We start from the raw sequence: 13853 nt of genomic DNA on the forward strand, positions 1-13853 counted from the left end.
ATATTCTCACTAGAGCTCCATTCCTTTCTTCTAATTTTCTGCTTCTAAGCTACAATGGGCTCAAAAACTAAATGCCAGACAATTAATTTATTAACCACATGACAGCTCGAGGAACTCTCATGTAAGGAAAGTGTACACAAAGGTGACCAGAGCAAATGAAGAGTACTTCTTTATATTCTTATTTCCTGGATGAGTTCCAGAAAAATGTAAATATAACTTACTCTCAAAGAGTAACTTAACCCCTAAAGGTTCTTATTGAAATAAAATTAAGTATGAAAAAATAATTATTTAAGTATATAGTTATTTTATTTTTATAAACATTTGGCATCAATTCGTCCCTGTAACTAGCAATCATATCAAAATATTTTTAAAAGAACAAAAATAACTTTTAATTATGTAAGGACAAGAACAAAAGAAACAATCGGTTCTTTCCTTAAGTATGCTTATTTCCCTGTAATATAAATGGAAAAAAGTTATTTAATGTTATTCGGAGTTAAAATGATATCCCAAAACAATATAAATAACAATGGTCCTAACTATGTAATGTTTTGAACAACCAACAATAAAAAATTAAAAAAAAAAAATAACAATGGTCCAAAACCTGCTAAATTTATACAGCACTATGGAGCAACACAACTCCTATAGCATTAAAGACAATTACTAGACTAATAAATAATATATTCTAGGGCTTGTTAAATAGAATAAAACAGCTTCATCCAAGTACACAAAAAATATTCTATCACTCAATGTTTAAATGTAAATATTTTTAAAAAACAGTATTTATTCAAAAACAAAAAGTCCAAAATCCATCAAAGGTGATACTGTTTTGGGCAACGTATTTTGCTAAATAACATATTAGTAAACTACACTGTCAGACATCAATGTACCCTTTCTTCTTCTATATTTTCTTTTACCTCTGGGTCTTCTCCATTTTAAGTGTAGATTTTTAATTAGCCCCAAACCATTTAAAAAACTAAAGGTGTTCTGCCTTTTCTTATGGAGGCCTAGTAAGAATCACTGAAAAGGACTTATCCTTTCTCTTGAAGCCTGGGTTCTATGAAACTAATTTCTACTATGTTTCTCTTCTCTCTTACATCACTCTACCCATCCTACAGTATAGCCCTTAGCCTGCATTAAAAATCATAACAGTTTGACTCCTAGAAGAAAAGAGATGATTAGTTAAATAGAAAGCTTTGAATACTGTAGGACCAGTAATCACTTTTATATAATTAGATGAAATTCTTGTGCATTTCCTACTTTTACCACAGACATAATGAAACTTTTGGTTCAGTCTAAAACATTGCTTAAAAAATTGTTAGTTGCTATAAAATTCCTTCTTCCTACAGGAAGGTTTTTAAAAATGATCATGCAATGGAGCCAAAGATAAGAGCTTCAAATATCTTTAAACTTCAGAAAGAAAATAGAAACAAACCAGAAGGGAAATAAAAATACAAACTTCTCCATCAGTCTGGTTTCTGGGAGAGGAAATTAAATCTTGGTTTCTTTCTAATGAAGGACCAACAGGTGAAAGTAGTACTGGGAGGTTTTCCCTTCCATGTAGCTTAAAAGAAAAAGCAGAGAACAGTATCAGTTTCACCTTCCTACTAAGCCTCTAAGCAGCCCAAGTGCTTGCATAACATAATTAAAACCCTGGTGTCCAAAGGCACAAAAATGACAAACAGAGGGGCCAGTTATCTCATCCTTCATCCATATTNAAAAAAAAAAAAAAAAAAAAAAAGACTCAGGGAAATTCAGTAACTTTTCCAAAGGGTCAGAGAGCTAGTCAATGCAAAAATGGGATTTTGATTCTAAAGTACACAGAGCTTTCTTCATTGTCATTTTCCTTGCTATGCCAGTAAAAACAGTGAAGTCATCAAACATTAGATTTTACTTTCCTTGTGCAAGTTTTTTATACCACCATTGATCTGAGTTAGATATTCCAGAACTACAAGTTCAAATATTAATCAATTTATCTAATAGCTAAGTCTTATACAATTACATGCTAACATGTTTCAGAATTATCATTATTGACCATATTTCACTTTAAGTGTCAGATTTATCTCTCCTTATATACTCATTCAGTGAGGCAAAAATCTACTTGGTTCATCAAACAGCTTGGCTTTGTAAATGACATATTCAGTTATATGATTCTGTCTTAAAACATAAGTTTTCTTTATTCAAAGATGAAAATTATCAAGAATTTTAATGTTTTAATAAACTCCAAATTTTCTGTATGAACAAATCCTTCAAAAGCCAGATTCTAATGAAAACATGTAAAACATCTTTGCTTTTGTCACCAAGGACTGGTCTATGTTTGATAGTTGATCAATAAATCAAGTTACAAGAACTTAAAAAAAAACATAAATCTGGTGAAACACATCTTTAAAATGCCAAAAATTACAATTCATGGATATAGTTCCTCATACTGAAATAGACTTTAAAATGAGCTGAAATTATCTGACTTCATGTATATAAAAGAGTTTGAATCATTCATGTATGATAGGTAAATGTATCTGTAGTTAAAATTATATTGTTTTAAATTACAACCTCGTTTTATGTTTCTAAGTTTTATAGAGTTTTATGTACTGTAAAATCATCTATATTAACCTTTGACAGGTTTATTCTGGTAAAAGATTAGTACCTGAGCAACCTACTTGGAATAAAAACCATGAATGTCACTGTTTTTATCATTCTTTCTTTCTCCCTTTTGTTTTTTAACAATAAAATTCTATACCACCTATCTTTGATGATTAAAAATATCTTAAAGCAGGGCAGGGGATGTAGCTTAGTGGTAGACTGCCTGCCTAGCATGTGCAAGGTCCTGGGTTCAATCCCCAATATCTATCTCTCTCTCTATATATATATATATAAATCAATCTTAGAGCAATCACACCAACTAAGCCAGTCTAACATTTATTTCAGTTCTCATTCCCAATAAAGACTACTCAAACTAACTCCCTTTTTATATGTGAAATAGGTCTAACTATGTCAAATGTCTCCTTGACTTTCATTTATGTGCCTTTTCTCTCCTTTTCTAGCTTAGACAAGAGATCAGGAGTCAGCAAGCTTTTTCTGTAGAGGATCATATAGTAAATATTTTACTATATGAGAGTCACAGGGTCTTTATTGAAACTATCTGTTGCAACTAGAGCACAAAGGCAGTCATAGATCATATACAAGAGAAGGGTGTGGTCAGATTTAGTTGGTACCCTACTAGATTTGGCCCCCCAAGAGCAGTGTATTGACCCCTGAGATAAATCATGGGAAAACATGAAAGATCACCCAAGGTATCTTAACATTTAGCTTTCCAAAAGAAACCATTTCTAGCCATGCTGAGTTTAGACTGCCTCAGCACTGAAAAGCACTAATCTTGATCCAGAGAGGAATAAAGATAATAGTCTACTGAAATTAGATTCTACTTTTCCAGCTAGTAAAGTAGAACAGAGTTTTCCTAACTATAAAACAAACAGGGACTCACTCTGTGATCAGGCTTTCCAATTTGAATTACATGAATTTCCTACATGCACACCCGCTATTTGAAAAATAGAGGGTCAGAACTCATTTTTAATGGTTACAGTCTTATAGTTTTCAAACTAATTATTTTATCTTTATTCTTCCATTTCTCTGGTATTCACAAAGGCATACTTAAGTGTCAATATATGACCATTTTGGACATTTGCAGAATCTTTGAAATAATTACTAACAATCAAGTAAATGATGATACTGTCAATGAGGACAATGGTTCTTTCAAGCATTCACACACTAGTTTAGCTGGCAAATCCATCACCTTAACTTCAGGGATAGTCACTTCTCTTCTACATCAATGCCACTACATAAAACACCCAAAGATAAGTAATTCTACCTCCATAATACCTCAATACATTAAAAATACACTTCAGAAATATTCTTATTTTAGCTCATATATCCCTTTAAGTACAACTTTTAACTTAAAATATTATTTCACTCTCTTACAAACAATGTAATGTGTATAAACACACACACATACACCCCTACCTCTAACTCTAAATCCAAAAGTTTTCTGCTCTGTGAGAATTGTTTGGTGATTATATGCTGCAGTGTGAACATTTATCAATTATCTATACATTACAACAGACTTTTTAAAAAAAAAAAACAAAACGATTTCAGGGTAGAATTCCTTAAAACTATCAAAGCTTTAGCAAGAAAGAATACAAAATACAATGAGGTTCAGTCTCAATTACAGTAGTGGAATGGAATTTAGTAAAGTTCCAACACTACATTTTAATGCCCAAATTTCTTATTGTCTTTTTTAGTTGACAAATATGTGCTTCGCAGCATAATAACAGCAGCTGAACAGCTGGGTGGCCTTATCAAGCACAAAGGCAGCAACAGCACATGCTGTTTAGTGTCGTTCTGATTGCCTGGAAATGGCAGTACATGCAGATTTATTCCCTGTTATAAATTAGAGCAATTATTTCTCTGAAGTTTACATTTTCTTCATCAAAGAGTCAAAACTTTCTGCACGTTAAAAAAGAGGACTTTCAAAAAGGATATCTTCCCTTTCTTTGATGATCAGTTCATTCTGTTCTTCCAACTGCCTGATCTTCTTCTCAAATGATTCTTGTTCAGCTTTCAGTCGTTCTTCTGTCACTTCCTTTTCTTCACTTACTCTGAAAGAAATAAGGAAAAAAAGAAAAAAACATCAGAATACAAAATATGTGCCTACAGCAGCAGTTTACCAAAACTTAATTTCTTCCAAAGGTGTGCTGAATTCTTCAGGGTTGTTCTGTGTTTTTGACTTTTAAATTACTCTCTCATAAAGCAATCTTCTTCACCTTTGTTACAAAATATGTTTGTTATTTTTACTTCAAAAATGTTTCTAGATAGACATCATGGCACATGCCTGTAATCCTAGGTATTCAGGAAGCTGAGGCAGGAAAAATCTCAAGTTCGAGGCCAGATCCTATCTCAAAAAAAAAAAAAACAAAAAAAAGGATGAAGATAGAATGTCCCAGGCTTCAATCCCTAGTATCGCAAATAAATCAAGTACAAAAATAGAAAAAAGAATGTTTCTAATCATAAGAAACGCCTTAGATATGTAAAGTCCTACAAAAACACAAGTGCTAAATTATAATCCAGGACAGAAAAATGCTCCAATTTTTAAAAAGCAGGTTTCATTTTTTTTATTGCTAAAATTTTTACCAATTTGTTTTGATTTAGTTTTCAAACTTTTATTTAAATCCTGTCAATGAAATAGAAAACATATATCTTAAATATTTTACTAAATATATACAAGCAATCATTTTTTTCCCAGCACTGATGCTCTGCATTCCTTGTAAGCATATAAATAATTGGACTGAAGTAAAAAGATGGCATTAGCATAATGGAAGGTTTGCAACATTCTTATTCTTAGTCCAGAAAAGTGATCAAAGAAATCTGTCATTAATGTTTAACTTCGAAAAATATTTGAACTTAATCAGACCAAAAAAGGATGGCTTCTGATGAGATAACATAGAGGGGAAAAAAAAAATCTTAATAAAAAAAAAAAACACCCAAAACCTAACCAATATAAGAGTTACAATTCACCAAAGTGTATGAAGGACCAATCCTGATTTTCATGCTATGCTTTCTACAGAGATGTTGACCCTGAATTCTTCTGTTACTGGTGCTTATTTCAATAAAAAGGATAAAACACAATTATCCTATAAGATCACACAGGGAGAGGTGGAAGTAAAATCCATGGGGAATCTAAAAATTTTCTTTCGGTTACTAAATATAATTCTTTCAGACTCAACTCTAAGAACAACTTCTGAATAACACGAATCCAACAGGCTTTCTTATTTACTTGCCCTCTGACAAAGACATTCAGATAAATGAATGAAAATTAGAATTTTGGATGTTCTACAGTTTTTTGTATCTTGTCTTTGAAATAATGTGTGAAAGTACATAACACACACTAGTGCTCAATAAATAGATTAACTTCTCCTGGCTCATCATGACATTCATTTGCCTAAGCTATGTTATTTATGGTTAACATACTACTAGGCCCATGAATGGAACCCAGGCCCCTTTTTTTTAATAGGGTAATCTCTAAAACTAATGTATTTACAAGGAATCCAGACAACAAAACAAATATATACATATGAGAGGATTTATACTCTGTTTTCAAGTTATCTTGACTTCTTTGTTCAGATCTCTTCACAACGCCTTCCCTTTTTTTGTCACTATTCTCAAGTACACTTGTACTAAAATCTTTAACAGCAATTTTGACAAAGTTTGCTTATCTCTCTGAACATCTTTTTTTGTAGAGAGAGAGAGAGAGAGAGAATTTTAATATTTATTTTTTAGTTTTCAGCAGACACAACATCTTTGTTTGTATGTGGTGCTGAGGATTGAAACCGGGCCGCACTCATGCCAGGCGAGGGCGCTACTGCTTGAGCCACATCCCCAGCCCTCTCTGAACATCTTTTTTATTGTCATTTATAAAGGAAAAAAAGTTAGACTAAACAATTCTAAAAACCCTTCCCATCTAAAGTTCTAGAATTTCCTTCACTATATTTTAAATTACCCTGTTCCGCATATATATTCTTTAAAAATATGAAGAATATTTGTAAAAAAGTTAAGAAGTTATCAAATATTTGGTCAAAGTTAAGGCATACAATACTATAATCTATGCAAAAACTACATTCCATAGGATGAGAGAAGTAGATATATTAAAAAGTATAAAGATATGAAATTTGGCATGCAGATAAATATGAAACAAAGGAAGTGATAAATCTGTAGGAGTCTACATGAAACAAAGATGAAATAAATGTTATATAAGGAAAGAATAAATACTGTCAAGGTGAGGAAATACATGGCAAAATCTCTCTCTGCTTGGATTGGTAAAATCTTGAAGACATAACTGAAAAGAAAACATTTCACTGTATTTACTTAAAAATACTCACTGAATATGTACTATAGGAAAATTTAATCACAATAACTTTACTCAATACAAGGTATCTGAAAGTGAACTAAACAAGGGCTCTCAGTAGTTTCAATATCATTCATTAAAAGCCATATAGATATGAAGAGTACCCACAGATTTGTTTCTTCACCAAGTGATGCTACAGGGCCATAAAAAACAAACAAACAAACAAACAAAAAACGGTAGACTACTAAATTTACCTTAACATTAACCTAAATGAAGATATTAATCTAATGCAGAGATCTCTAGCATTTCTCAGCTCAAAACATACAGGTATACCCCAAAATTGTCTCACTCACATTGGTGAACCTGAAGAAGATCCATAAAAATATCTAAGGATCAATGCTCTAAGGCAAAAAATGCTTGTACTGGTATATTCCATAATGCCAGAGGCTGTGATGAGCTTTTCCTAAAGTTTAAAGTGCTTTGTTTAGATAAAATCACTCTTATCCAAATTTAGTTTCAGAAGTATGTTTGAAATATTTGCTACTATACTATTAAACAGGGCTTTTAAAAAAATCTTTTACACTGCTGTGATTAGACTATCCTTTAGTAACTATTATGCTCTGAAAGGCTATAAAATTAACAAGCTGTGTTAAGAACAAAGGGTAACACTTTTCCTAGGTCTATCTAAAGATATGCATGGCTTCTTTGCAGTCCATTAGCACAGTTAATATGAGCAAGTATATTAATACAGACTTTAAAGGTAGAGATTCTGCCAGTAAAGCAAACTCAAGATTTGATTGTCTACTCTGGAATCTGTCTTCTTGTTTCATTTACGTTCAATAATATTTGAAATAAGGTACATATACCAGAAAACATTTGGTATCATGATCTACAATTTTCATCTAAGTATTTGGAGAACATAAAGTAACATAAAAAGGACCTTAGCCTCACCTCACTTAAGAATACAGCAATGTTAGTTAGCAAAATGAGAATCTAAATGCAATAAAGGGAATTATTTGTCTAATAGGATAAAAAGGTTAAAATTCTAAACAGGACGATATGTACAGTGTTGGTTTTTCAATTATTTATAAGGAGGACAATAACCTATCCATAAAACAAAAATCACCATCACCATCATTTATTTAATACCTCAGACTATTTCTCAAAGAATTCCACAAAATCTATTCTTATGTAACAAGAGAATTCATACCCTTTCAGTTAGACAGTGGATCTGAAAACTGTGCCAAAAGTACTTAATTTCTTTTGAAGTCCTATAATTTACTTTAAAAATTCCTGTACATTTTAAATGTCTTTCCATGAAACAGTCTTGTCCATTTTAATATAAAAAGTTTCCCCCACACACACACCCCTATTGTGTGTGTGTGTGTGTGTGTGTGTGTGTTATTGGGGATTGAATCCAGTGGCACATCCGTACCTCAGCCTCCTGAGAAACTGGGATAACAGGCATGTATGTGTGATCTCATATGGCCCCTTGTTCACCTATTCTAAAATTTTTAATAAAACTAATGTTTAAGAGAAAGGCCTTTTGTATGACCTTACATATCTCTAATATTCTCCCAAATACTCCAGGAATGAATACTTTTACACTAATATGAAAGAAAAGGCCAAGTCAACAAAGTTTCTATCCCAGAGAGAACTGCTGCTGCAGCCCACCTAGGGATCAACGAGATTAAGTGTCTTCCCCCATTTAATATCTCCTACTTGGGCATGTTGGTTGCATTTTGGAAATTATGAATATCAATGTAGTAATAAGATTTGGAGAAGGAAGAAACAGATTTCACAAGTATTTCTAGCAAGCAGAAAGGGGCATATTCCTTCCGAGCAAGGGTAACTGCATGGTGGGGGAAAAAATGAAGACATTTAAACATTAAAAAAATATTTCAATGCAATCATCTTAACTCCCTCTGGATGAATTTCAACATTTGGTCGTTATTTAAAGTGTACTGCCTAAAGGTATCAGGCGATTTCAGAGATCAAAGATCCAGTGATCCATGTTCAAAAGGGTGGTAAGAACTACAAGCCACTATCTCTTAAAGATTATACATCATGACCAATTGGGATTTATTCCAGGAATTCATAGTTGGTTCAACATCTAAAAATCAATTAACATAAGATAACCTATCAACAGAATTTTTAAAATGATCATCTAAATAGATATACAAAAGCATTTGAAAAAATCTAATAGCAATTCAATATCTTTTAAAAAAAACAAAATTCAGTAATAGAAAGAAGGAAACTTCCTCAACCTAAGAAAGTCCATCTATTAAAAAAATCCATCCCTAACATCATACTTAACAATGAAAATTTGAATGTTTTCTCATTGTGTGCAGGAACAAGAAAAGTATGGCTGCTTTTACCACTTTGATTCAACATAGTATCAAATAATACTCAAGGCAATACGAAATAAATAAATAAAAAGAAAGCAAGAAAGGCACTCAGATTCTAAAGGAGGAAATAAAATCATCTCTATTTCCCACAATATGATTCTGTATAGAAAAAAAAAAACTTAGAACCAAAAAGGAATCAAGAAAATATCTTCAAGAAAATAACTTCAAGAAGAGTAAGACATAAAGGGATAAATTCAATAGAAGCTCAAGCCTTATATCAGAAAACTACAAATCATTGTTGAAAGAAATTAAGACCTAAATTAATGAAAACCATGTTTATTGTTACATGACTTAAAATTGTTAAGATGGAAGTACATGAACTGATGTACAGATTTAATGCAAACAATCTTAATGACCTTCTCTGCAGAAGTTTGTCCTAAAATTTACATAGAAATGAAAGGGAATACCTAAAATATTCTTGAAAACAAGCAGAACAAAGATGGAATACATACAATTCCCAATTTTGGAACTTACTAGATAACTACATTAATCAAAACACTGAGGTGTTGGTGTGAACACAAGACATATAGGTCAATAGAACAGAATGCACAGTCAAAAAAATCCTTCACATTTACAGTAAATTGATTTTCAATTGGGGCACCAAGAAAATGGAAGGATGAAAGGAAAAACAGCAGTCTTTTCTATAAATAGTGCTGGATAACTTCATATCCACATGTAAAAGAATGAAGTGAGTATTTATTTTATAACATATACAAAAATTTAGTCTAAATGGGATCAAAATCAAAATATTAAGAGCTAAAATAATAAACTCTTAGAAGAAAATACAAGCATAAACTTTTAAAACCCTGGATTGGACATGGTTTCTTAAGATACATTAATAACATAAATAACAGGAGAAAAATACATAAATTGAACTGTATCAAAACTTATACTCTAAATGATGCTAATCAAAAGAAAAAGGAAAAAACCATGCATAAAATGAGATAAAATATTTGTAATTAAGAGATCTAATTATATATATTTTAAAAAAACTCTAGGAACTCAATAATTAAAAGATAACTCAATTTAAAGTAATATGAATAGATATTTCTCCAATGTAGATTCCCAAATGGCAAACAAGCACATAAAATGATGTTCAACATCATTAGGTAAATGAAAATTAAACCCACAATTAGATATGACTACATACCTATTAGGATGGCTAAAACAAAAAAGACAAAAACAAATGTTACTTGAAGCTATGGAAAATATGGAACCTAATATACTGCTGGTAAGAATGTAACTTGGTATATCCCTTTTAGAAAACATTCTGGCAATTGCTCAAAAAGGTAAACAAAGTTATCACATGACCAGCTCATAGGTATACATCTTACAGGAATGAAAATACATATGTACAAAAAAACTTGTACATGTATGTTCACCGCAGCATTTCCTGTAATAAGCAGAAAGTAAAATAGCCCAAATGTCTACTATAGATGAATAGATTTTAAAAATATAGCATTGTCCGTATAATGAAATATTATTTAGCAATAAACTGAAATAAGGTACTGATACATGCTACATACCACAAGGATAAAAATGAAATAACTATGCTATGTTTAAAAAAATTGAATTAGTTTAAAAAGACCATATATTGTATTTATTCCATTTATAAGCAATTTCCAGAACAGATAAAGTAATGGTTACCTATGGCTGTAAAAGGCTAGCAGAAAGTGGGGAGTCACTGCTAATGTGATGAGACAGAAGTCTTTGACTATAGTGACTCCATTTTGTGAAACAGCCATGCCAAGTAGAAAGGTCATGACGGGGGCAAGTTGTTTTTCCTTTTGTTGTGGAAACCCTCAAGAACATGGAACTATCTAACTGGGCTCTCTTTCTATAACTGGGGTAACTGGGCTCTGTTTCCGTAACTGGGGTAACTGGGCTTATTCTGATTGGTTAAGCCTCCCACCACCTGACTGCAACCTCCTGCTTCTGTGACTTGGCTTACTTGCATTGGCTAAACCCCCTAACATCCCCTTTGTGGTTTTTTTTTTTGTTTGTTTGTTTGTTTTGGCTTAAATATGAGGCCAAACTGAAGGGGGTGCACCAATCTGACCATCATCTTGCTTTTAGAGAGTAGAGTGCCCACCGCTGGCCAGCAATAAAGGCTTAATTGGAATGGCAATGTGTAGTCTGAGAGTTATTTGAGGGCCTCAGTATGGTAAAACACTAATGTGCATAGGGTTTCATTTTGAACATTGAACTACATACATACTATATTCCTACTAAGGAATGATTTTCTTGTTTCCCTTTAAGTATAAGTGGATAAAAACTCTAAGAATTTTAAGATAAAAAGTAGAATGCATAAATTTCCTATACAATTAATATGATAGGTTAAGATATTAAAAATGGAAATGGCAAAATGAATTTGAATATAGAGAAAAAGATTAGATACAGATATAACTGAGAAAGATACATACAGTTTTTTAAATCTTGAGAATAGGTCACAACTTTAAGGAACAAAACATAGGAGGTACTAGTATGATATACAAAACTAAAAGTCAATTAAACATCTGATTATTTAAACACATTTAAATTGCCCCCCCCAAAATTAACTTCACTGATTAAAGTTACTATTTACTGTTTCTCTTTCAGTTCAGGTAATATTCATTTTATGAAGTTGCCATAATCTTAATGCCAAAATTTAATAAAAATATTATGGGAGGAAAACATTATAGTCCAATTTATCTAATAAATATAGCTTAAAAATCCTTTAAAAAGAATGTCAGCTACCCACTATTGAAGTAGAAGAAATAAGGATTAGACAAAAAGTAAGGCTAAGAAAACAGAATTTTAATTTAAAAGTTCCACATACTTTTCCAGGCCTGTCTTTCCCTAAGCCTATCTCCCTTCCAGGCCTGTTACTCCCAAATTTCTGGAAAATCTATAAATCTACTAGTGCACTATTAATTAACCCCCCAATAAATAGATTATGCAAAGACAGATGCTATTCCTTGAGGATTCTATAAATTAAGTGACTTTCCAGAACTATCTATCAATCAGATAACAAAGACCACATCAGACTAAGAATCCTGAGATTTGACCAGATCACCAGAAACTGTCTTGAGATATCACCAGAAAAATATTACCAGACTGATAACATTCTTACATTCTTTCCTATACCCACCACACACCAAGTTTTCTTTCAAAGAAGAGACTGGTACCCTAAAACCACATCTTTCACTTTCAAGATGGCTCAAATTCTCCCTTGAATGCATATTCCTTGCTTTAACACAAAAGATACCTCTCTCTTGAGACTACACACATTCTCGCTTGAATGCATACCTACCTTCCTAAATAAACTGTCTAAGCCTTTGACTGACACTTGCTAAAATTCTTTTCCATTAAGTATGCCAAGAACCCTGATGGTGTTGAGTCAAGTTCCCCCTTCCCTCCAGAAACTCCTCAGAGACTCTTCTTCTGAGACACCTCTTCTCAGGTGACACTATCTCTATTTGAAATTGACTGGAGGTCGTGGCCAGAGCAAGAAGGCAAGAAAAGAAAATGTACACAGACTGGAAGAAAAAAAAACTATATGCAGTGGACATCATTATGTATATGAAAATATTCAGGAATCTACAGAAAATATATAAGGTAATTTAGGAAAACCAAAAAAGTAACCCAGTGGTTTGTGTCTCCTGGTATTCATGTCCTTGTTTAACTCTCTGTCACTGAGTATAGGCTGAAACAAGTGATCCTCAAAATTGATAAAATGTCATATCTAATATTAGGTGACAAAAAATAGTGTCTTTTATCTTGCTTATTCTTCTATCTTGCTCGTTCTAATGGAAGCTAGTTACCAAGTAGTGCTGAAGGTGCTACTTGCTTTCTTCTTAGTGCTTACAGTAAACTGGGAGAAGAGAAAGATATACTGAAGGAACAAAAATATTAAACTAAAAGGAATAAGGATTCATGATTTCAGAAATTCTCAGGCTCTCCACATAGTAAAACACTAAAATTAAGAAATGTCATATGAGCCAAAGTTCAAATCCAGGATACCACCAGAAGAAACATGGTCTAGAGATAAAGTCAAGGATAAAATTTTTGTTAAGACTTCAGAAAGACTAAAGTTGATAACTCTGTCAAACATCAAAAGATGTGTTCAAGAGATTAAGGTTGGGCCTCACAATTGCTTTAATGTTTTCTCTGATATACGGAGGCTGTCTCATAGTAGGGTAAGGAAGAGGAGCATGGGAGGAATTAATGAATTCTAGATAGGGAGGAGGGTTGGGAGGGAAAAGCAGGGGGCAGGGGATTAGCAAGGATGGTGGAATGTGATAGACATCATCATCCAAAGTACATGTAGGAAGACACAAATTGGTGTCAACATACTTTATATTCAACCAGAGATATGAAAAATTGTGCCGTATACATGTAATAAGAATTGTAATGCATTCCGCTGTCATTTTATTTAAAAAAAATTTTTTAAAAAACATTACTTTAAATCAAACAAGAGTCTTAACAGTGTTTTAAGCTAAGGTTTATGACAATGAGAAGACACAGAAAATACAGGTTTTTTTTTTTCTTTCTTTTTTTTTTTTTTTTTTTTT

The 13853-nt window shown here is 32.2% G+C and overlaps 1 protein-coding gene across 7 annotated transcripts in view; it reads right to left on the minus strand.

Annotated features, from left to right (window-relative positions):
• Kiaa1328 (KIAA1328 ortholog) overlaps nucleotides 1-13853 on the minus strand; it is a 274074-nt gene that overhangs the window by 219538 nt on the left and 40683 nt on the right. For all 7 annotated transcript variants that reach the window (XM_048806311.1, XM_048806310.1, XM_048806312.1 and 4 more), the window contains one exon: nucleotides 4534-4649. In XM_048806311.1, the coding sequence (XP_048662268.1) occupies nucleotides 4534-4649 (116 nt within the window). The remainder of the gene's footprint in view (nucleotides 1-4533; nucleotides 4650-13853) is intronic.

The sequence above is a fragment of the Marmota marmota genome, unplaced genomic scaffold (genome assembly GCF_001458135.2).
Source record: "Marmota marmota marmota unplaced genomic scaffold, marMar, whole genome shotgun sequence".
Classification (NCBI taxonomy): domain Eukaryota; kingdom Metazoa; phylum Chordata; class Mammalia; order Rodentia; family Sciuridae; genus Marmota; species Marmota marmota.